Raw genomic sequence first — 23,300 nt, 5'->3', positions numbered from 1 at the left:
AAAGGAAAAGGTTCAGGAAGCAGCACCATTCCCATTATTTCCCAATCCCAATCCCAATCCCAATCCCAATCCCAATCCCAATCCCAATCCCAATGCCCCCACAGTGCAGCAGCAAGGGGCAGGAGCAGGGATATTCCAAGGATTCATTTCCCAATCCTGTGGTTTTCCCACCCCACCTAGTGGTGCTCTGGCAGAGCTGCTTCCCTTGGATCCAGCTGGGAGCTGCCTCTGGAATTCTGGAATTCTGCAGGGGATGGAAAACTCCTCCCCTTGTCCCCCCCTGAGCTGCTCCAGCCATGGAATCCCAGCAGGGGAAGGACCTGGAGGAATTCCAGAGCTCCCAGAGCTGGGAATGTTCACCTGGAGAAGGGAAGGGTCCAGGGAATCCTCAGAGCCCCTTCCAGGACCCAAAGTGGCTCCAGGAGAGGTGGAGAGGGATTTGGGATAAGGGAAGGAGGGACATGACAGAGGGAATGGACAGGGATGAGTGGGATTTTGGGATGGAATTCCCAGAGAAGCTGCCCCAGGATCCCTGGAATATCCAGGGCCAGTTTGGGAAAGTGGAAAGTGTCCCTGCCCTTGGGATGAGCTTTAAAACCCCTTCCAATCCCAATCCCAATCCCAATCCCAATCCCAATCCCAATCCCAATCCCAATCCCAATCCCAATCCCAATCCCAATCATTCTGGGATTTGAGGATTCCAAACCTTGGGAAGAAAAGATTTTCCATTCCTCAAAATGGTCCCAAAATGTCCCCAAATTCCCTTTGGTGGGAATTTGAGGATAAAATTGTCCCAACCTCACTTCAGCACTCAAGCAGATCCCAGGATTCAACATCCCAAAAACCACCTTTGCTCCTGGTTTTCTGCAAAACCAGGGAAGCTGCTCCCCATGGAATTCCCTGAAAACCAGGAAGAGGCCTTGGAATAAAAGGATTTATTGAACACCTTGCAGGGACACACAGAAAGACAATTCCCACCCTATCTGTGAGGAAATCCCCTTTTCTCTTCCTCCCATTCCCACATGGAAAACATTCCATAGTTTCCCTCACACCCCAGAGCAGGTGGGATGTGAATTCCCACTGCTCCCAGGATTTTGGGTGAGCCTGGAATGTTCTGACAATTTAAATATTCCAAATTCATTCTTGCCAGAAGAAAATCGGTATTCCCAAGTTTTTCCTGGTTCCAGTAAAATTGGGAATGGCCAAAAAACACCCTTAAAGTGCTGGACTGTAGCAGCAGTTGGGTCTCCCAGAAGAGAGGGAGTGATCAGAAAAAGATGGATTTGGGATTGAAAAAACTGGGAAAAAGCTGGTAAAATCTCCCAGGGAAAAGCCTGGTGGCTCTGTCTGTAAGGATCCAGCTCCATTTGGAATTCCAGAGGGACCTTTAGGAGTTCCCTAAATCTATGGTAAAGGACAGATCCATGCAGAACTTCTTTGGGATGACCCATGGAACCATTTCCCAGCTTCCCTAAAAACCTCTGGGAATGAGCACAAAGCAGTTCCTGAGGAGCAATGGCAGCAGAGAATTCCTCAGGCTGGGAAAATCCAGGATTCCAGCTGGAAAAATTCAGGGTTTCCTGCGCCTGCAATGGGAAAGAGCCACGGAGAATTTTCAGGATTCATCCAGAGGAATTTTGGGAGCAGCTAACCCCCTCATTCCCAGGGTTTTGCACTCCCAAATCTCCCACAGCTTCTAAAAATTCCAAAATTTAAAACTCAAAAAAAAATTCTGGGTTTTTCTTTGGGTTTCTAGGCAGCAGAAGAAGCAAAGGTGGATTCCAATTCCTCAATTCCCTCTTCCCAAAGGGAATTAGAATTCCAAAAAATTGGAATTTCCTAATGGATAATGTGAGTGAGAAGTTAAAGGGGCTGGAGAGGAAATTCAGGGCATTCTTGATCCTATTCCAGTTGGGAATGCAAACCCAAAGTGGGAAGGGCAGCAAAGCTGAGGGGAAAACATTCCCAAATTCTGGAAATGTCAGGAAATAATTCCAGGAGCACTCCCTTGGGTTGAGCATGGAGCTGGAATTCCCAGGGATGACTCATTAATAATTTGGGAAAGAGGAAATTCTCCACTCTTCCTTAGTGGCTCCATAACGATGCAGCTGGAATTTTAGCAGGAATTCCACTGCAATTCCCTCTTCCCATGGAGCCCTGAGAAACTGGAATTACCCAAATCTGAGAAATTGGAATATCCCAATTCTGAGAAACTGGAATTACCCAAATCTGAGAAATCTGAATTTCCCAATTCTGAGAAATTGGAATATCCCAATTCTGAGAAATAGGAATTTCCCAATCATGAGAAATTGGAAATTCCCAATGGATAATAAGAGCAAGAGGTTAAAGGGTCATCCAGGGAATTCGTGCTGCCATTCCTGATATTCCACTTGGGAATGCAAACCTGATGTGGGAAGGGCAGCAAAGTTGGGGGGAAAACATTCCCAGATTTTGGAAAGAACCCAGGAGCACTCACTTGGGCTGGGCGTGGTGCTGCAGTCCCGGTCCCAGCGCCGACCCCGCCCTCATCTCCACGGCCACGGAGCACTGGGAATACACCAAAGTCAGGATCCACCCCTTCCCACCATTCCCAGCATTCCCAAATTCCTGATGGGTGTGTTGGGCTGATGTGACCAGCAATCTGCTGACCCCGGTGTGGCAGTGCCCCTGATCTCCTGGCACACATTCTCTGCTCATGGCCCATCTTTAAACCAGCTGGGCAATCATCTTTATCTTCCCACAGCCCATCCTCCCTCCAGGAGATATCTCCTGTTCATGGCTCAGGTGTTAAAAACCAGCTGGGGCAGTCATCTTTACCTTCCCATGACCCACCCTTCATCCAGGAGGTATCACCTGTTAATGGGCCATTGTTAAAAACTGGGTGTGGCAGTGACTCTTATCCCTGTGGGGATATCTCCTGTTAATGGGCCATTGTTAAAAACTGGGTGTGGCAGTGACTCTTATCACTCTGGGGATATCTCCTGTTAATGGGCCATTGTTAAAAACTGGGTGTGGCAGTGACTCTTATCACTCTGGGGATATCTCCTGTTAATGGGCCATTGTTAAACCAGCTGGGCAATCATCTTTATCTTCCCACAGCCCATCCTCCCTCCAGGAGATATCTCCTGTTCATGGCCACTGAGTCCCAGGGCATGGCTGATAAAATTCCATCATCCCACTGGGAGATGCTCCAGCCAGGGCAGGAGCCAAGCTTTTCCTACCCAGAGAAAAACTGAGATTTTGGACACCAAGTTATTCCATCTTTCCACTGGATTCCAGAGGAAAACCAGACCCTTCCACATCATCCCTGGAGCTTCAGAGGAAACTGCACCTTCTCCAGGAGCACTGCTCCAGCTGAGCCACATCTGCCCCTGCAGGAGGATTCAGCACCATGGAATGGGACTGTGCCACCACCCTGACTGACTGACTGTGCCAGCTTGGATTCTGGCTCTGGCAGGGCTGGGATTGTTCTGTGTAATACTGCATTGCTATTTTAATTCTCCTAGTAAAGAACTGTTATTCCTAACTCCCATCTCTTTGCCTGAGGGCCCCTTAATTTCAAAATTGTAATAATTTGGAGGAAGGGGTTTACATTTTCCATTTCAAAGAGAAGCTTCTGCTTTTAGTGGCAGACGCCTGTTCTTCCAACCAGGACAACGGGTTTGGATGTCCAGCCCTGCAATGTCCAAGGGGATAGCAGGAAGCACCCATGGAATGGCTGAATTGGGATGAGCTGAAGTTGCCTCCCAACCCACTCTATCCCAGAATTCCAGGATGCAGGATGACATTCCCAGCTCACCCTGGTCTCCACGTCCGTCCATTCCGAGTCCGCGGCGTCGCCGGTGGGGTCGGGATTGGGAGGGGACGAGCGGCGCTTCCGCCTGGAATGGGAATTTATGGAATTACAGCACAAACCTCAGGGAATCTGCCACATTCCAACACTGGAAAACCTCTTTAGTCTTCCTTAAAAAATCTTGGATCCAGCAGCTCCAGCAGCCGTAAATTTCTCCAAGTTTATATGAGATTTCAAGTTGGATTTTCCCATTGGATCATCTGGCCTGGAAGAGGTTCCACATGGGCACATGGAATTCCCACAATTCCAGAAGCTCAAAGTTCCATCATTGGAACCTTGGAAATCCCAGCAACTCGAAAGGTTTCACCATTGGAATTTTGGAAATTCCAGAATTCCAGAAACTCAAATGAAAAGTTAACAATTGGAACGCTGGGAATTTCAGCTCAAATTAAAGGTTCCATCATTGGAACTCCAGGATTCCTTAAGCTCAAATCAAAGGTTCCATGACTGGAATTTTGGGAATTCCAGGATTCCAGAGGCTGGACTCACCCGGTGGGAGATTCCTGCTTGAGGGTCTCGATGTCTGTGAACTGCACGGCCTGGCCCCCACCCCTGGTCTTGAACACATCCCCCTGGAATGGGAAAAGGACAAGGAAAAGCAGGATTGGGATGGGATTCATCCCAGAATTCCAGCCCAAGGAGATACAGACACAAATAAGCTCCTCCCATTTCACTGCCAATGGATTATTGCCTTTTTTCACAGGAAAACAGATAAATTGTGGGATCCTAAAAATCATGGAATTCATGGACCACAGAATCCACAAACCACAGGATTAACGGACAATGAGATTCACAAATCATGGGATTCCACAGATCATGGGATCCCATAAACCATGGAATTCCACAAATCATGGGATGCACAAATTGTGGGATCCCACAAACCATGGAATTCGTGGACCATGGGATCCACAAATCATGGGATCCCACAAACCATGGAATTCCACAAACCATGGGATTCATGAATCACAGGATCCCACAAATCACGGAACCCAACAATAAAAACTCCAAACTAAATTCCAGCGATTCCAATGTAACATTCCCAAGATTCCCAAGGTCACCTTGATGAGCTCAGTCTGGACCTCAACCTAGTCCCCAGCCCGGAGCACCGAGTGCCACCTCCAGGAATTCCTGGAGTAATTTAAACTAAGTTTTGACAATTCCAACATGAGATTCCCAAGGTCACCTTGATGAGCTTGGTCTGGATCTCCCCGTCGGAGGCGAGCTCCTGGTGGGTCAGCAGGTACCGGTCACACCTGGCCAGGGCTCGCTCGCTGGGCGACTCCATGGTGATGGCCCTGGGCACGCGCGGCTGCAGCAGCGTCTCCATGGGCACGTGCGACGGCGGCCGGTGATCCACCCAGCGCTCGCCGGCACTGCGGGAACGGCGCGGCCGCAGCGGGGCCGCCGGAGCCACCTGGGATGGGAACAGGGAATGGGAACAGGGAATGGGGACTGGGAATGGAGACTGGGAATGGGGACTGGGAATGGCGACTGGGAATGGGGGCCGGTGATCCACCCAGCGCTCGCCGGCGCTGCGGGAACGGCGCGGCCGCAGCGGGGCCGCCGGAGCCACCTGGGATGGGAACAGGGAATGGGAACGGGGAATGGGAACAGGGAATGGGAACAGGGAATGGGGACAGGGAATGGGGACTGGGAATGGCAGGGATGGGGGCCGGTGATCCACCCAGCGCTCGCCGGCACTGCGGGAACGGCGCGGCCGCAGCGGGGCCGCCGGAGCCACCTGGGATGGGAACAGGGAATGGGAACAGGGAATGGGGACTGGGAATGGCGACAGGGAATGGGGACAGGGAATGGGGACTGGGAATGGGGGCCGGTGATCCACCCAGCGCTCGCCGGCACTGCGGGAACGGCGCGGCCGCAGCGGGGCCGCCGGAGCCACCTGGGATGGGAACAGGGAATGGGAACAGGGAATGGGAACAGGGAATGGGAACTGGGAATGGGGGCCGGTGATCCACCCAGCGCTCACCGGCGCTGCGGGAACGGCGCGGCCGCAGCGGGGCCGCCGGAGCCACCTGGGATGGGAACAGGGAATGGGAACAGGGAATGGGGACTGGGAATGGGGACTGGGAATGGGGACTGGGAATGGGAACAGGGAATGGCAGGGATGGGGGCTGGTGATCCACCCAGCGCTCGCCGGCGCTGCAGGAACGGCGCGGCCGCAGCGGGGCCACCGGAGCCACCTGGGATGGGAACAGGGAATGGGAACGGGGAATGGGAACAGGGAATGGGGACAGGGAACACAGAATGGGCACTGGGAATGGACACTGGGAATGGGCACTGGGAATGGCAGGGATGGGGGCCGGTGATCCACCCAGCGCTTGCCGGCGCTGCGGGAACGGCGCGGCCGCAGCGGGGCCGCCGGAGCCACCTGGGATGGGAACAGGGAATGGGAACTGGGAATGGAAATGGGAACTGGGAATGGGACTTGGGAATGGGAACTGGGAATGGGCACAATTGCAGGAGGGATTGGAGAAGGCATGGCAAGGAAAAGGGAAACACCGGGAAAAGGAAAACACTGGGAAAATGGAAATACCAGGAAAAGGGAAAAACACCAGGAAAAGGGGAAAGGAAACACTGGGAAAAGGAAACACCAGGAAAAGGAAAAGCCAGGAAAAACATGAGGACACCAATGGCTAGAGCAGAGTGTGGCTACCTCAGAGCTCCCTAAAAGTGGGAATTCTCAACCTCCAAGGGAGCTCCAAACACCAAGAGGGCAGCGAGGGCAGCCAGGTTCAGTCTGGGACCAGCAGGGCATATTAAGGACAGCTCTACTCTATGTTAGGCAGGCTCAAGGGCAGAGAACCTTTAAGCCGGGCTTAGGGTTAGAAAACCTTTAAGCCAGGCTAAAAGGCAGAGAACTGTAAAGCTGGGCTCAACCCCACTAGGCCAGGACTAACCCTGCAGCACGGATCCTCTTCCTGCTCTAGCTCCTCTCTATCCCTGGGCACTTCCAGCACTCGGTTCCAGCACATCCCTCTCCTCCTGGCGGGGCTGGGCCAGGCTGAGCCTGGCTCTGCTCCTGCTTTATTCCTGGGTTTGGGAATGTTGGCTGGCTCGCAGGAAGGGCCTCTCTGCTCCCACTCCAGCACACAGGAGGCCACAGAGATGCTGCTGCAAGAGTTGGAGCGCCTGGGCAGCTGCGGGGCCACCCGGCTGTCCCCAGGCTCAGCGGGGTCACCGCAGCTCTGGGGAGAAGGGAGAGAGCAGTGAGACATGGGAGACTCCAAGCAAACAGGGACAGAAAAAATCCAGGGGTTTCCCCCCTTCCTAAGGAGGTGGGAGAATGGATGAAGAACAAACAGGACAACAGGGAATTCAAGCTGCTCCAGACTCTGGGCTCAAACTTCAGCAAGGACACCACAGTTCTGGAGAGAAGGGAAACATCAGTGAGACACAGGGACAGACAGATCCAGGGATTTCCCGTTCCTGTGGATATTGGGAGGTGGGAGAATGGATGAAGAACAAACAGCAGACAAAGAATTCAAAGCAAGCTGCTCCAACTCTGTAGCTTGGGGGCTACAATGATTAAAATCCCTGCACTCCATCCCTAAAAATGCTCTTCCCTAAGTCCAGAAGGTTTGGGGGTGACTCACGGGCGCGGGGGAGGGAGACACAGATCTGGGGAGAGGCTTTTCCCGATCCCTTTCCCGGGAAGGCCTCTCTGGCCTCTCAGCTTTGGGCTCAGTGACGATGGCCTTGAGCTGCTTCAGCTTCTCATCCTTCACCCACAGCTTGTTCTGCATCTCCAGCTGCTTGGCTGCCACCCTCCGCTCCTGCAGGGACAGGGAAAGCCATGGGAAACATGGAATTGCTGAGGCTGGAAAGCCCTTCAGGATCAGCCAGTCCAAGTTGGGGCTGAACTCAGTCTGGAGTCCTGAGTGCCACATCCAGGTGTTCCTTGATATCTCCAGGGATGGGGATTCCAAACCTCCCTGGGCAACCCCAGTGTTTACAACCCTTTCCAGGAGGGAATTCTGCCAGTATTCAGCCTGAGGTTGTTCCCTTTCCTCTGTCCCTGTTCCCTGGAAGCAGAGCCTGACCCCACCCCCACCAGCTGCTCCTTTCCTTCTTTCCCTCCCCTTCAATTCCTTTCTTTTTCTCTCCCTTCCCCTCAATTCCATTCCTTTCCATTTTCTCTTCCCCAATTCCTTTCCATTTTCTCTCCTTCCCCCTCAATTCCTTTCCTTTCCCCACCAGATCCACCCAAGAACCTCCACAAACGCAAAGAGCAATTTCCAACCCCGAATTCCCACAAACCCCCTCCTTACAACCATCCCTACACCCCACACCCCAAATCCCAGATAACTTTATCCTTCTTTTCCTGCACTCACACATTCCCTCTCCCACTTGAGGGAGGTCTCAGTCACCATTCCCTGCAGCCTGGCCTCCAGCCTCTTCTTGTCTGACTCCTGCCGCTGCAGTTTCTGGCTCTTGCTCTCCAGCTCCTGCTGCAGGTTCCTCTTGTCCTCCTCGTAAATCGTGGCTGTTTTCTCCAAAATATCAATCTGTGGGAAGAGAGGAAGGATTTGGGTGGGAACACAACCCTCTGATCCAGGGATTCCTGCTTGTATTACCCCTGGTGAATCTCTGTTTTCAATTCTAAATCATTGTATTAAAAGCTTCACTTTGTAAAAAAGACAAAAAAATTTCCCTCCCCCCAAAATATTTATTCCTGAATTTGACAAATGATCCATTAAAATAAAAAAAAAGGGATTTATGCTCCAAAATGACCCAGCTGACCTTGTACTCCAAGGTTTTAATTTTCTTCTCCAGCCGTTCCAGCTCTGTCTTCTGCCCTGTGATGGTTTTCTCCTTCTCAGCCAGTTTTCCTTGGATATAATTTTCCTTGGATGACACACTGGAGTCAAATTCTTGCAGCATTGTTTTAAAGGCAAGAACTGGAAGAAAATGTGGATATTTTCTGTTTTATCTGTAATCTTCACCTTTATCCCCAGAACATCCAAAACTCTGTTTTACCCAACCAATTTAAAGCCTAAAATTCCTCACAAAAAAGGTTGAAACTATTAATCTAAACAAGAAAACTGGGGCAAGGGGGAATGCTTTGAGGAATAATAAGGGCACCAAATCTGAGTTTTGTCCTGATGCTCCAATCTGGGGCAAATTCCTACCATTTTTGGCAAATTCCTCTGTCAGCATCTGCCTCATTTTGTGGCGTTGCTCCAGGGCCTCGATCAGTTTTGGGAGTGTTTGGTCATCGTTGATATCCAAGAGCTCGCAGGGAGGCAGGGGAGGGAAGCTCTGGAAAAACAGCTCAGCAGCACATGGCTCCTCTGGTCCTGCAGGATGGAAAAATCCATCAGTAGGATGGGAAAATTCCAATGGAAAAGGGGCAGGATGGTGGAAAACTGGGAATGATGGATGAATTTGGATACAGGTTTCCAAAGAGGTAATGGATGGGAGAGGATTAAATGTGACATCCTTGATTCCTTGTTTTAATAAAATCAGGTCCTGAACATCCAGGAACATCCCACAATGTTCTGTCAGGAGCTGGAATATTGGGGCCATGGATTCATCCCAGTCCCATGGAATTCCTTGCAAACCTCCACAGGGACACTGAAGAGGGAAGAGCAGCAGCTCCCAGGGTACTGAGGTTCCTCTGGCACAGTTAAGGCTCAACTGAATTGGTTTAAAATTTAATTCCTAACAGAAAACCCTGCTGGAATCATGGAATGGTTTGGGTTGGAAAGGACCTTAAAGTGATCCCATTCCATGGGCAGATCCACCTCCCACTGTCCCACATTCCAACCTGGCCTTGGACACTTACCCAGGGGCAGCCACAGCCAGGAATTCCTTCCCAATGTGAAACCACTCCCTGTGCCATCCCTCTCCAACCCTCCTGGGATAGACTCTGGTAGCGACTCTAAATTTTCCCTGAGCCCTTTTCTTTTCCCAGGTGAACATTGCCAGGGTGGAATTCCCTCACCTGATCCCACAGGGCCTCCCCTGAGCTCCAGCTTTCGGGCCAGCTCCTCTCGGAATGCCTGGTTGCGCAGGCGCCGCCCCGGCGTCAGCCCGCACAGGGGCCGGTCCAGGGGCCTGGCCACCTCCACCTCCTGGGTCATCTCTGCAAAACGCATCACTTGCTGCAGGGAAACAGGGAAAAAACACCAGGAGAACCCGGATTTGGGGCTGGCAGAGGGGTTTGGGTGGTTAAATTGGGAAAGGAGGAATTATGCGGGTGGAAGCGCCGGCTGCGGTTTGGGATCTTCCTGAAAGGTCCCACCTGAAGAGACACAAAATTGAACAGCTGGAATTGTTGGAATAGGAGGGGTTAAACACCTAAATATGGCTCCATGGAGTTCTGTGAGGAAGGAAATGTTTCTTACTTTCCAAGCAAGGAGGAGGTGTAATATGAAAAGAAAAATAAGATTTGGAGAACAGATTTATCCCACAAAATTACAATTGAAGCATTCAAACACCCATTATAATTCCTTACATCCCTTGGAATACAAGAATCTAGGGAAAAACAGGAAAAGAAGAGCAGGAGGGGATGGAAAAAGGGAATTTAAATTTACCAGGAATTCTGTGAGGAACAAAAACTTTTCCCACTTTCCAAGCAAGGAGCGGGTGCAAACAGGGAAAATAAGACTTGGAGAGCAGATTTATTCCACAAAATTATAATTGAAGCATTCAAACACCAATTACAATTGTTTACATTTCTTGGAGCACAATAATCCAGGGAAAAACAGGAAAAGAAGAGCAGGAGAGGATGGAAAAAGGGAATTTACCAGGCTTTCCTCATAGTCCTCAGCCTTGGGATTCACACACACGATCATCCGAACTTTCCCTTCTCCATCAAAATAGTTCTTGAAGAGATGAGTGAGTTTGGAATCTCTGTATGGGACCATCTGGGAATAAAGGCCAAGGAAAATCCAGTGAGTTTTCCTTACCCAGGTGATGAAATCCAAGGATAATTAAGGGTAATTAAGGAAGGGCTGCCCACCTTGTTTGTTCCGTACAATTGGTTTTCCCGCAGAACCTCGATGCACGTCCTTAAAGTCATCAATGACTGGTTGATATTCCCTAAAAAAAGCAGACACAAGGGGAAAAAAAACCTCCATGAGCAGCCCTTGAATCACATTCCCAAATTATTCTGAAGAATAAACTGCCTAATTAATGATATTTGCTAATAATTTCTCTAATTAACTGAAGTGGCAGAAGTGCTGCTGCAAACTTGTGCTTTCCAAACGGGAAGATTTAAGGTCATCAAACCCTAACACAGCACTTCAAGAATTCCTGGGATTCTTCCCTTGGAGACAGGATTAGCAGGAGCTTAATTAGCAAGGTTAATTAGCAGGGGGTTCCTACCTGCCTCCCGCAGCCTGTTCCCCTCAGCTTTGGTCCTGTTGGTTCTCTCACTTCCAGCCAGATCCACCAGGGACAGCTGGCTCAGGATGATCTGCTCCTTTTCCTGGGATACAGAAGAGATCCTGGATCCCTCCATATTCCCTCCAAAGGGAATGGGGGACACCTCATCCCAAAAACCACTTCCAAAGAATGTGTTGGATACAAGCTCAGAGGGGTTGGCACAGATTTTTTTTTTGGGGGGTAAGTTTGGCAGATCCCTTCTGCCTTGGGATTAAAAGCTGTTGAATCAAATTCCCAAAATTTGAGATTCCCAGACAAAGGAAGATGTAAAAACCAATCAGCAGCTTCACCCTCTGTTTTAACCCCAAACTTATCATTAAAAATCAGCAGCTTCATCCTCTGTTTTAACCCCAAACGTATCATTAACTCCTCCAAAAAAATCTCAAAAAAACCCCTCCAAACTTGAGGCACGGGAGCTGATTCTGAGGCAAATTCCATAAAATCCTCCTGGAATAACCCAGGACTGACCTGGAGGACGTTGTCCCCATCTGCATCCAGAGGAGCCTGTGCCAGTTTGATGATGAACACGGAGTGGGAGCGGCTGGATTCCCGGTTCAGCTGCGTGTTGGCGATGCGCCGCTTCTTCTGCCCTGCTCACACACCCCAAAAACCCCAAAAAATCCCACTGCAATCCCAAAATTCCCACCTCCTCCAGCAGCATTTCACAGCTGAGGGATACTGGGAAGAGCTGGTGAAACCCTAAATGCACAGAGATGCTCCATCCTTGGAAGGGTCCAAGGTTGGATGGAGCTGTTCCAGCGGAATTTACTCGTGGATAATATTTAAGGGGTTTGGGATCAACCCTGAATTTCAAGATTTTTTTTTATTTTTTACCTCTCCAAAAGACTTCAAAAGCTTCCTCTGTGGATTTGACCTCCACCTCGGTGCAGCCCGTCACGTACATGTTGTGGTTCTGGTCTTCCCGAAGGGTTTTGGATTGGGGAGGTCTTTGGGATGGGGGAAAAAAAGGGAAAATAAATAAATTATATTAGGGTGGGGTCGCCTGGGGAGCTTCCTGCCATGCAGAGATTCTTGGAGGGCAAAAGGGTAAAATTCGGAGGGGAAAAATTCAGAATTTGGAGGGAAAAGGGTCACAGGTCTGAGGGGAAAACGGCAAAAATTCTGAGGGGAAAACGGCAAAAATTCTGAGGGGAAAATGGTCAAAATTCTGAGGAGAAAAGGTTCAAAAATTCTGAGGGGAAAAGGTTCAAAAATTCAGGGGGAAAATAATCCAAAATGCTGAGGGGAAAATAATTCAAAATGTTGAGGGGAAAATAATTCAAAATGCTGAGGGGAAAATAATCTAAAATGCTGAGGGTAAAGGGCCCAAAAATCTTGAGGGGAAAAAGGTTCAAAAATAACTGAGGGGAAAGGTCAAAGTTCTGAAGGGAAAAAGACAAACTTATAAGGGGGAAATGTCCAAAAATTCTGAGGCAAAACATCAAAAATTCAGGGGGAAAAAATGGTCAAAAGTATGAGGGGAAAAGACCAAAAATGCTGAGGGGAAAAGAATCCAAAATGCTGAGGGGAAAGGTCAAAAATTACTAATGAAAAGGGTCAAAATTCTGAGGGGAAAATGTGCAAAAATTCTGAGGTGAAAATCATACAAAATTCTGAGGTAAAAATGGTAAAAAAATCAGAGGGGAAAAAGAGAAAAAAATGCTGAGGGAAAAATAATGCAAAATTCTGAGGGAAAATAATCCAAAATTCTGAGGGGAGAAGGTCAATTCTCCATCTAAAAGCTGGAAGAGGGAATACAGGACATGGACACACAGCCAGGATTAGTGACACTTCAGCTATTCTCTAATTAGCAGCTATTTAATTGCAATTAATTGCTTTGGTGGCAGCTATTGCTTTTCTACAAGCACACAGAAACAAGGAGAGCATCCTAGATTTCCTAGGAAAGCAAGGAAAAGCAGGAATTTTCTGTTTCTACTCAAGGCAAGCAGCAGTGGAATAATGGGAATAAGACATTGGACACATACACAAAGTCTCCATTTCTCACAGGAGTGTTGCAACTGTTCCACCTACCAAAAAAATGGGGAAAAAATATTAAATCCTTGATTTCTGCCTCAAATCTTTCCACACTGCAGCTACCAGAGGGAGAAATAATCCCAGATTTTTTATTTTTTTTTTAGGATGGGCTTTGGGAATAAGCACCTTTTAATATTTTTCTTTTTATGCTTAAAATTTAAATTAAAATTTTGATGTTAAAAAAATAATTTTATTTTAAAATGCTTTTAAACACTGAATGGTTTTAAAAGCATTCCCAGAGATTCAAATCCTTCTGGAATGAGGACCCTGGAGACAGCTCCCAGTTTGCTTTGCCTTCATTAGTCTTTGTTAATCAACCACTCCTTAATTAACACAGGACTGAGGGGGTCCTTTAATGGAGTTGGAATTTCAATCCATGGATTCCAAGAGAAATTTGCAGATTTTTCCTACTGATTTTAGGCATCACAAAATACCCCTAAAAAAATCCCTAAAAATTATTATAAAATATCCCTTAAAAATATCTCTTAAAATTATCACAAAATAACCCTAAAAAATATCCCTAATTTCTGGTTTTCTGGGAATTACTGATCTCAAGTGGAACAATAGGGAAACAAATCAGTGTTTTTCACTGTTACCAGGGGAAAAAAAGCAACTTGTTCCAAGTTGAAATCACCTGCTAGAATAGATTGGGAATTTTAGTGGGATACAATTGCTTAATTAATTAAATATTTGCTTATTAATCACCCAGCCTAACGAGGAAAGGAGCACCATGGCCATCAGCACTGCAATATTCCTGTCTGGATTCTTTACCATGTGTTTTTAATAGTGATTCCCAGGAATTCTGAGCCAAGACCCCTAAGGTTAGAACCAAAAAGATCAAAGTGGAAATCCTAGAAAACCCTGCCAGGATTGGGAATCTGGGAATTCCGAGCCAAGCTCCCTAAGGCTAGAACCAAAAAACCCCAGTGGATATCCTACAAAATCCTCCCAGGATTGGGAATCTGGGAATTATGAGTCATGCTCCCTAAGGCTAGAACCAAAAAACCCCAGTGGAAATCCTAGAAAATCCTTCCAGGATTGGGAATCTGGGAATTCTGAGCCAAGCTCCCTAAGGCTAGAACCAAAAAACCCCAGTGGAAATCCTAGAAAACCCTGCCAGGATTGGGAATCTGGGAATTCTGAGTCATGCATCCTAAGGTTAGAACCAAAAAACCCCAGTGGAAATCCTAGAAAATCCTTCCAAGATTGGGAATCCGGGAATTCTGAGCCAAGCTCCCTAAGGTTAGAACCAAGAAAATCATGGTGGAAATCCTACAAAATCCTCCCAGGATTGGGAATCTGGGAATTCTGAGCCAAGCTCCCTAAGGTTAGAACTCCAATAAACAAGGTGGAAATCCTAGAAAATCCTAGGACTGGGAATCTGAGCCAAGCTTCCTAAGGTTAGAACCAAAAAACCCCAGTGGAAATCCTAGAAAACCCTGCCAGGATTGGGAATCTGGGAATTCTGAGCCAAGCTCCCTAAGGCTAGAACAAAAAAACCATGGAGGAAATCCTAGAAAATCCTTCCAGGATTGGGAATCTGGGAATTCTGAGCCAAGCTCCCTAAGGCTAGAACCAAAAAACCCCAGTGGAAATCCTAGAAAATCCTTCCAGGATTGGGAATCTGTAATTCCCAAACTCCCTGGGGTTTGAAGGGCCCAAAGCAGGTGGTGGATATCAGCACACAGAGACACCACAGACGTTTTCCTCATCCCCCTCTTCCAGAGTCTGGCGCCGATTCCCAAGGCCAGGCTGGGAAAATGCCGGTTTGGGGTTTGGATTTGGGATCCCCAGGCTCACTTGGGTTTGATGGAGTCCACGGCAGCCTCCTCCAGCAGGTCGTAGATGTAGTTGTTGTAGATCTCCACGTAGGACACGAAGACGCCGTAGACGTTGTCCTCGTCCACCTCGGCCGCCCGGCAGCGATCCCGGGCGTCGATCATGTCGGCAAACTCGGGATCCAGCGGCCTCCTGGGGAGACAGGAGCTGGATCTGCAATTCCCGGGGGAGCCGGAGGGCTGGGAGGGGGAATGAGGGAGGATTCTGCTCTGTGGGGGGTGCTGTGAAGGGCCAGGAGCTGGAACTCCATGGTCCAACAGAGGGAATTCCATGGTTGGAATTCCATGATCAACTGATGGAATTCCATGGTTGGAATTCCATGGTCCAACGGAGGGAATTCCATGGTTGGAATTCCATGGTTGGAATTCCATGGTCCAATGGAGAGAATTCCATGGTTGGAATTCCATGGTCCAACGGAGGGAATTCCATGGTTGGAATTCCATGGTCAACTGATGGAATTCCATGGTTGGAATTCCACAGTCCAACGGAGGGAATTCCATGGTTGGAATTCCATGGTCAACTGATGGAATTCCATGGTTGGAATTCCACGGTCCAACGGAGGGAATTCCATGGTTGGAATTCCATGGTTGGAATTCCACGGTCCAACGGAGGGAATTCCATGGTTGGAATTCCATGGTTGGAATTCCATGGTCAACTGATGGAATTCCATGGTTGGAATTCCACAGTCCAACGGAGGGAATTCCATGGTTGGAATTCCATGATCAACTGATGGAATTCCATTGTGGAAATTCTGCAATCCAGCTGAGGGAATTCCATGGTTGGAATTCCATGATCAACTGAGGGAATTCCATGGTCCAACAGAGGGAATTCCATGGTTGGAACTCCATGATCCATGGTTGGAATTCCACAATCCCATGGAGGGAATTTCATGATCCAACTGAGGAACTTCTATGGTTGGGATTCTGGGGGAAAAGGTCAAAATCCTGAGGGGAAAAAGGCCCAAAAACTCAAGAATAAAAGCTATGGAATGGTTTCTTCCAAGCTGAAATCTCCTGTTAGAACAGCAGGAATAGATTAGGAATTTCAGTGGAATACAATTACCTAATTAATTAAATATTTGCCATTCTTTCCTCCCAATTTTTCCTTCATTTCTTTGAGAGAAGGGCCTGAGAGGATTGTAATCCCATTTCTAGGGAATAAATTCCCTCTGCTATTCCCAGAGTCACTCACTTCCCAGCTGGAGTTTTTGGGGTGGGCAGGGCTTCCCTCCTCTGGCGTTCCAGCAGAGCATCCACATCACTCTGCACATCCACCCCGTTCTTGTCATCCAGCTTGAAAACCTGAGGGAAAAAACAGGAATTTCAGCCAATTCCAACATCCAGGTGCTGGCCAACAAAGTATTAATTAGTCTGATTAGGCTGCTATTAATTTATTATTATGCCCTTCATTGGTGCTCGACCCAGCAAGATCTGACACAAGGAATTTGCAAAATAATGTTTTAGAAAAGAATTTCAGGTTATTTCAGTATATTATAGGCACACCTTTGGAAAAATGTCCCTAATTTCATGAGGAGACAAATATTTTTTGGTAGGATGGGATTTACTGCAATGAAGTGGAATAATATGGAAATATGGAGTGTTTTTCACTGTTTCCAGGGAAAAAAACATGGAATGGCTTCCTCCATGTTGAAATCACCTGTTAGGACAGCAGGAATAAATTGGGAATTTCAGTGGGATACAACTGCCTAATTAATTAAATATATGCTTATTAATCACCCATCCTAATGAGGAAGGGAACACCTTGGCCAGCAGTACTGAAACATTCCTGGCTGGATTCCTCTCCATGTGTTTTGAACAGGTTTTTCCTAGGATGGGCTTGGAGAATAAGCACAGAATGGTTTAGCAATTCATTCCCTTTTGGAACCAGGACTCTGGAATTGGGATTTTTTTCCCTTTCCAAGCCTTCCAGCAGGGATTTGGGGCAGTGGGGAGGATGTGGGGAGGCACTCACAAATCTCTTGGCCTGGAAGGGGCCGATGCTGTTGAAGATCATGGCCAGGCAGCGGGGCAGGAGCCCCCCATCCCCTGGAGATCCTGTCATGGTGTGGGTCTTCCCACTGCCTGTCACTCCATAGGTGAACAGGAGACCTGGGAATGCAAGGAAAAGGGAGAAATCAATGGGATAATCAAAAATAAAAAAAAAAAAAAATTCTGCCTCCAATAGGCCACATCATCCAAAGTGCTGATGGTCACAGCTGGGAATATCCATCACCTTCTCCAAGAGTCACAAATCAGCCCTGGCACATCCCTGGAATATTCCAGGCTGGATGGGAATATTCCACTTTTCCTGGGAGAGTGGAAGGTTCCCCTGCCCATGGAATGGGATTAGCTTTAATGTCCCTCCCATATATTTGATGGTTTAGGAAGTGATGGGTTTTTTTTAGGAGTTGAAAATGTGCTTTGCTAAAAGCCCCAAAATTCTGATTTGGCAATTTGCAATTCTCACAGACCACAGGAAAATTTGGGAGAGCAGGGAGAAAGATTTGGATGCATAATTCATGGAATTCCAGAAGGGTTTGGGTGGGAAGGGACCTTAAAGACAATCCCATGGCCAAAGGCAGGGACACGTTTTGCTAAACCAGGTGACTCCAACAACAATTTTATAGCACTGGATCATCCATTCCCATCCCAGAATTCCTATTCCATAACAACTTCCAAAGGAATGGCTCCTCCAGGCTGAAATCCCCTGCTGGAACAGCAGGAATAGATTGGGAATTTCAGTGGGATAAAATTCCCTAATTAATTACATATTTTCCTTTTTTTTTTTCCCAATTTTTCCTTCATTTCTTCAAGGGAAGAGCCCAAGAGAATTGAAATCCCATTTTGTGTGAGGAGCTGAGCCACAATTCCAACCAAATCTTGGGATCATCCATTCCCATCCCAGGATTCCTATCCCATAAAAAAAGCTTCCAAGGGAATGGCTCCTCCAAGCTGAAATCCCATTAGAACAGCAGGAATAGATTGGCAATTTCAGTGGGATGAAATTCCCTAATTAATTAAATATTTGACTTTTTTTTTCCCAATTTTTCCTTCATTTCTTCAAGGGAAGAACCCAACCAAACCTTGGGAATGGTGAAATTCTGGGAATGGGGGACAGGACAGGAACTCTGCTCACCATTTTTGCCCCTGATCAGATCCTCCACCAGAGGTTTGGCCACCACATCAAAAAGCTCCTTCTGCACCACCAGAGTGCCAAAAACCTCCTTGAAGGAATACTGTGTCTGCCAAAAGAGGGAAAACCACCCTGGAATTCCAGCTCCACATCCTGCAGTGGATCCCACAGAGCACAGAATTCCCAGTTTTGAATTTCTCCCCCCAGAAATCCAAGCTAAGGAAAATCCACTGTGGCTAAAGTGGAGCTGTTCCCTCATAAAATTGGATTTATTTTGGGTTTTAATTGTGGATTCCTTATCCCTGGAATGTGTAAGGTTGGATCAATCTGGGATGCTGGGAGATTTCCCTGCCCATGGAATGAATGTGAGGGAATGGTGCTTCCCACATATTTTATGGATTAGGAAGGGATTTATTTTTTTTTGTCCTGGATGGATTTTTGTGGTGCAAGAATTCCCACAAGCCACGGGGAAAATTTGGAGAGTAGGGAGAAGGAATTCATGGAATCTCAGAATGCTGGGCAGGCTCCCAATAAACCAGGTTGTTCCAACAAGGCTGGAATTTGGGAATTGCAGGCAGGAATTGGGGGCAGGAATTTGGGAATTCCGGGCAGGAATTTGGGAATTGCAGGCAGGAATTGGGGGCAGGAATTTGGGAATTAGGGGCAGAAATTGGGGGCAGGAATTTGGGAAATTCCAGGCAGGAATTGGGGGGGCAGGAATTTGGGAACTGCGAGCAGGAATTTGGGAATTGGGGTCAGTATTGGGGTCAGTATTGGTCAGTATTGGGGTCAGTATTGGTCAGTATTGGGGTCAGTATTGGGGTCAGTATTGGATCAGTGTTTGGGGTCAGTATTGGGGTCAGTGTTTAGGGTCAGTGTTGGGTCAGGTTTTGGGTCAGTTTTGGGTCAGTTTTGGGTTAGTGTTTAGGGTCAGTGTTTAGGGTCAGTGTTGGGTCAGTTTTGGGGTCAGTATTTGGTCAGTTTTGGGCCAGTTTTGGGTCAGTATTTGGTCAGTATTCGGGTCAGTATTTGGTCAGTTTTGGGTCAGTATTTGGTCAGTTTTGGGGTCAGTATTTGGTCAGTTTTGGGTCAGTTTTGGGGTCAGGTTTGGGTCAGTATTTGGTCAGTTTTGGGGTCAGTTTTGGGTCAGTATTTGGTCAGTTTTGGGTCAGTTTTGGGGTCAGTTTTGGGTCAGTATTTGGTCAGTGTTTGGGGTCAGTATTTGGTCAGTTTTGGGTCAGTATTTGGTCAGTTTTGGGTCAGTATTTGGTCAGTATTTGGTCAGTGTTGGGTCAGTTTTGGGTCAGTTTTGGGTCAGTATTTGGTCAGTGTTTAGGGTCAGTTTTGGGGTCAGTATTTGGTCAGTGTTGGGTCAGTTTTGGGTCAGTTTTGGGGTCAGTATTTGGTCAGGTTTAGGGTCAGTGTTGGGTCAGTTTTGGGTCAGTTTTGGGCCAGTTTTGGGTCAGTATTTGGTCAGTATTTGGTCAGTGTTTAGGGTCAGTGTTTGGGGTCAGTATTTGGTCAGTATTTGGTCAGTATTTGGTCAGTTTTGGGGTCAGGTTTGGGTCAGTATTTGGTCAGTTTTGGGGTCAGTATTTGGTCAGTGTTTAGGGTCAGTTTTGGGGTCAGTATTTGGTCAGTGTTGGGTCAGTTTTGGGTCAGTTTAGGGTCAGTTTTGGGGTCAGTGTTGGGTCAGTATTTGGTCAGTATTTGGTCAGTGTTTGGGGTCAGTATTTGGTCAGTTTTGGGTCAGTATTTGGTCAGTATTTGGTCAGTATTTGGTCAGTGTTTGGGGTCAGTATTTGGTCAGTTTTGGGTCAGTATTTGGTCAGTATTTGGTCAGTTTAGGGTCAGTTTTGGGGTCAGTGTTGGATCAGTATTTGGTCAGTATTTGGTCAGTGTTTGGGGTCAGTATTTGGTCAGTTTTGGGTCAGTTTTGGGCCAGTTTTGGGGTCAGTATTTGGTCAGTTTAGGGTCAGTTTTGGGGTCAGTATTTGGTCAGTATTTGGTCAGTATTTGGTCAGGTTGGGGTCAGTATTTGGTCAGTATTTGGTCAGTATTTGGTCAGGTTGGGGTCAGTATTTGGTCAGTGTTTAGGGTCAGTGTTGGGTCAGTTTTGGGTCAGTATTTGGTCAGTTTTGGGTCAGTATTTGGTCAGTTTTGGGGTCAGTTTTGGGTCAGTTTTGGGTCAGTATTTGGTCAGTATTTGGTCAGTATTTGGTCAGGTGGGGTCACCTCGCGGTACTCGCCGTTGCGGAACAGGCGGAATCCCTCGGGCGGGTGCAGCTGCACCGTGGTGCTGTTGATGACCTCGATGCAGCACTGCTGATCCGCACTGCTGAGCGGCCGCACCCGGCAGTACACCTGGGATGGGAGAGACTGGGAATGGGATAAACTGGGATAAACTGGGAATGGGAAACTGGGAATGGGAAACTGGGATAAACTGGGAATGGGAATGGGAAACTGGGAATGAACCCGGCAGTACACCTGGGATGGGAGAGACTGGGATTGGGAAACTGGGATAAACTGGGAATGGGAATGGGAAACTGGGAATGAACCCGGCAGTACACCTGGCACGGGAGAGACTGGGAATGGGATAAACTGGGATAAACTGGGAATGGGAAACTGGGAATGAACCCGGCAGTACACCTGGCACGGGAGAGACTGGGAATGGGATAAACTGGGATAAACTGGGAATGGGAAACTGGGAAACTGGGAATGAACCCGGCAGTACACCTGGGACGGGAGAGACTGGGAATGGGATAAACTGGGATAAACTGGGAAACTGGGAATGAACCCGGCAGTACACCTGGGATGGGAGAGACTGGGAATGGGATAAACTGGGATAAACTGGGAAACTGGGAATGAACCCGGCAGTACACCTGGCACGGGAGAGACTGGGAATGGGATAAACTGGGATAAACTGGGAATGGGAAACTGGGAATGGGAAACTGGGAATGGGAAACTGGGAATGGGAAAACTGGGAATGAACCCGGCAGTACACCTGGGATGGGAGAGACTGGGAATGGAACTGGGAATGGGAAACTGGGAATGGAACTGGGAATGGGGAAACTGGGAGTGGGGATGGAACTGGGAATGGGGAAACTGAGGATGGAACTGGGAATGAACCCGGCAGTACACCTGGAATGGGGAACTGGGGATGGAACTGGGAATGGGGAAACTGGGAATGGGGATAAACTGGGAATGAACCTGGGATTGGGGAGAATAAACTGGGAATGAAACTCAGAGTACATCTGGGATTGGGGATAAACTGGGAATGAACCTGGGAATGGAAATAAACTGGGAACGAAACTGGGAATGAAACTAGGATTGGGAAAATAAACCGGGAATGAAACCGGGAATGGGGAAAATAAACGGGAATGAAACTGACAATGATCCCAGAAATGCCTGAGATGGGGAAAAACAGGTAATAAACCGGGAATGACCCCGGCAGTACGCGTGGGGTGAGGGAAACGGGGATAAACCCGGCAATAAAGCTGGGAATTCGGGAATTCGGGATGAGCCCGGCAATAATCCCGGGAGTTCTGGGAGGTGGGAATGAGGGAATTCGGGATGAGCCCCGCACTCACCCCCACCGGGTCCTTCAGCGTGGGGTTCGTGGCTTTCTTCGGCCTCCGCGGCGTCTTGGCCCTACTGAGGGGAGAGATCCGTGAGGGGACACCGGGAACGGCCGAGAGAGGACGGGGAGAACCGGGAGGCGAAGGAAGCGGGGGGAGCCGCCCCATCCCCGGGACCCCCATCCCATCCCACCCCGGGACCCCCGCCCCGCCGCCTCCCGCCGCCCCGGGGCTTGCGGAGCCACTCACGCCGCCTTCATGTCGCGGCCGCTGTCGCGACAGGGCCCGGGGCTCGCGCTGCGGGGCTGGCACCGAGCGCCCGCCGCGCGCCCGCCGCGATTCAAATCCGGCCAATCAGCGCGCGCGCCGCCTCCGACGTCATCGCGCACGCATCACCATGGCGACGCCGAGGGGCGTGGCTCGAGGCGCGGGCGCCCCCTGCTGGTGGCGGTGGTGGAGTGGGAGACGCCGCGGGTTCGAATCCCGGTCCCGGCTGATCCCGGCTTTTCCGGTTTTTTTCCTCCTTTTTTATCCGCCTAATTCCGATTTTTCAAGAAAACTGGTGGAACGCAGATCGTTTTCAGAGCCAGGGCTTCCCTGTGTGCCTGCCTGGAGGTGAATCAGTCACTCATTTAATTCCCAACCCCATGGAAATGTGTTAAACCCCAATATGTGGAAAGTTAGTTAATTCCCAACTTGAAGGAAAGGATTTCCCAACCTGTGAAAAACCAGTTAATTCCCAACCCAATGGAAATTAGTTAAACCCCAGTATGTGGAAAATGTGTTAATTCTCAACCAATGGAAATTAGTTAATCCCCAATATGTGGAAAATGTGTTAATTCCCAACCCAATGGAAATTAGTTAATCCTCAATCTGTTGGAAATAATTCCCAACCTGATGGAAATGAGTTAAATCCCAACCTGTTGGAATTAATTCCCAACCCGTTGGAAACGAGTTAATTCCCAACCTGTGGGAAATGATCCATGGAAATGTGGTGTTGGGACATGTGGAAAAAATCCAGCAGAACAAGTCCAGAGAGAAGAAAATTTCCTGCCAAGGGAATGGATTCCAATGGGGAAATGGGGAAGGGGATTGAATTAATTTTAAATTCCAGAGAATTCCCATTTTTAGTCCAAATTCCTGAATTTTTCCACAATTCTCTTCAAGGATATTTTTTTAAAAATGGGGGATAAAATGACCTGGAGGAGCCTGAAATTCCTGCTCTTTTCCAGCTTTTCCAAGGAGGGATGAGGGAATTTGATCCCAAAATTCCCAGATTTCTTTGGGATTTGCCACGGATCAACATTCCACAAAGAAATATCCCAGTTTATTTCCTTGGAACAACTGGACACAGAGTTTGCATTTCTCCTGGGAAGGCAATTGAGGAAAATCCAGAGATTTTTTGTTAAAAAAAACCTGGAAAAAAAATCCTCTCTTGTGTCACTCCAAGATCC

General features: G+C 48.2%; 1 protein-coding gene across 10 annotated transcripts; it reads right to left on the bottom strand.

Moving 5' to 3' along the window:
• Positions 1–920: 920 nt before the first annotated feature.
• KIF23 (kinesin family member 23) lies at positions 921–22,211 on the bottom strand (the record flags this gene model as incomplete). Of its 10 annotated transcripts, none has more annotated exons than XR_013775810.1 (24): positions 22,096–22,189; positions 21,859–21,919; positions 20,504–20,632; positions 18,272–18,377; positions 17,108–17,244; positions 16,328–16,437; positions 15,098–15,268; positions 12,098–12,210; positions 11,732–11,853; positions 11,204–11,306; positions 10,839–10,918; positions 10,624–10,743; positions 9,819–9,978; positions 9,004–9,171; positions 8,615–8,772; positions 8,206–8,379; positions 7,468–7,647; positions 6,772–7,059; positions 5,037–5,267; positions 4,343–4,425; positions 3,800–3,881; positions 2,477–2,547; positions 1,082–1,586; positions 921–979 (listed from the first exon to the last, which is right to left on the bottom strand). XR_013775810.1 is itself a non-coding variant. In XM_079317630.1 (24 exons), exons 1-24 carry the CDS (start codon positions 22,104–22,106, stop codon positions 1,571–1,573), a joined length of 2,916 nt encoding a protein of 971 aa, XP_079173756.1. In that variant the 5' UTR covers positions 22,107–22,211. The 10 variants fall into 10 exon arrangements, 8 of the variants coding, with proteins under 8 accessions (XP_079173756.1, XP_079173758.1, XP_079173759.1 ...); XM_079317630.1 differs by adding an exon at positions 13,249–13,290 and having other exon boundaries at positions 921–1,586; positions 22,096–22,211; XM_079317628.1 differs by lacking the exon at positions 921–979 and adding an exon at positions 13,249–13,290 and having other exon boundaries at positions 1,433–1,586; positions 21,859–21,922; positions 22,096–22,182.
• Positions 22,212–23,300: the final 1,089 nt, after the last annotated feature.

Source organism: Erithacus rubecula (genome assembly GCF_903797595.1).
Source record: "Erithacus rubecula genome assembly, chromosome: 14".
NCBI classification, from domain to species: Eukaryota; Metazoa; Chordata; class Aves; order Passeriformes; family Muscicapidae; genus Erithacus; species Erithacus rubecula.
This window is presented reverse-complemented; position numbering and strand designations above follow the sequence as displayed.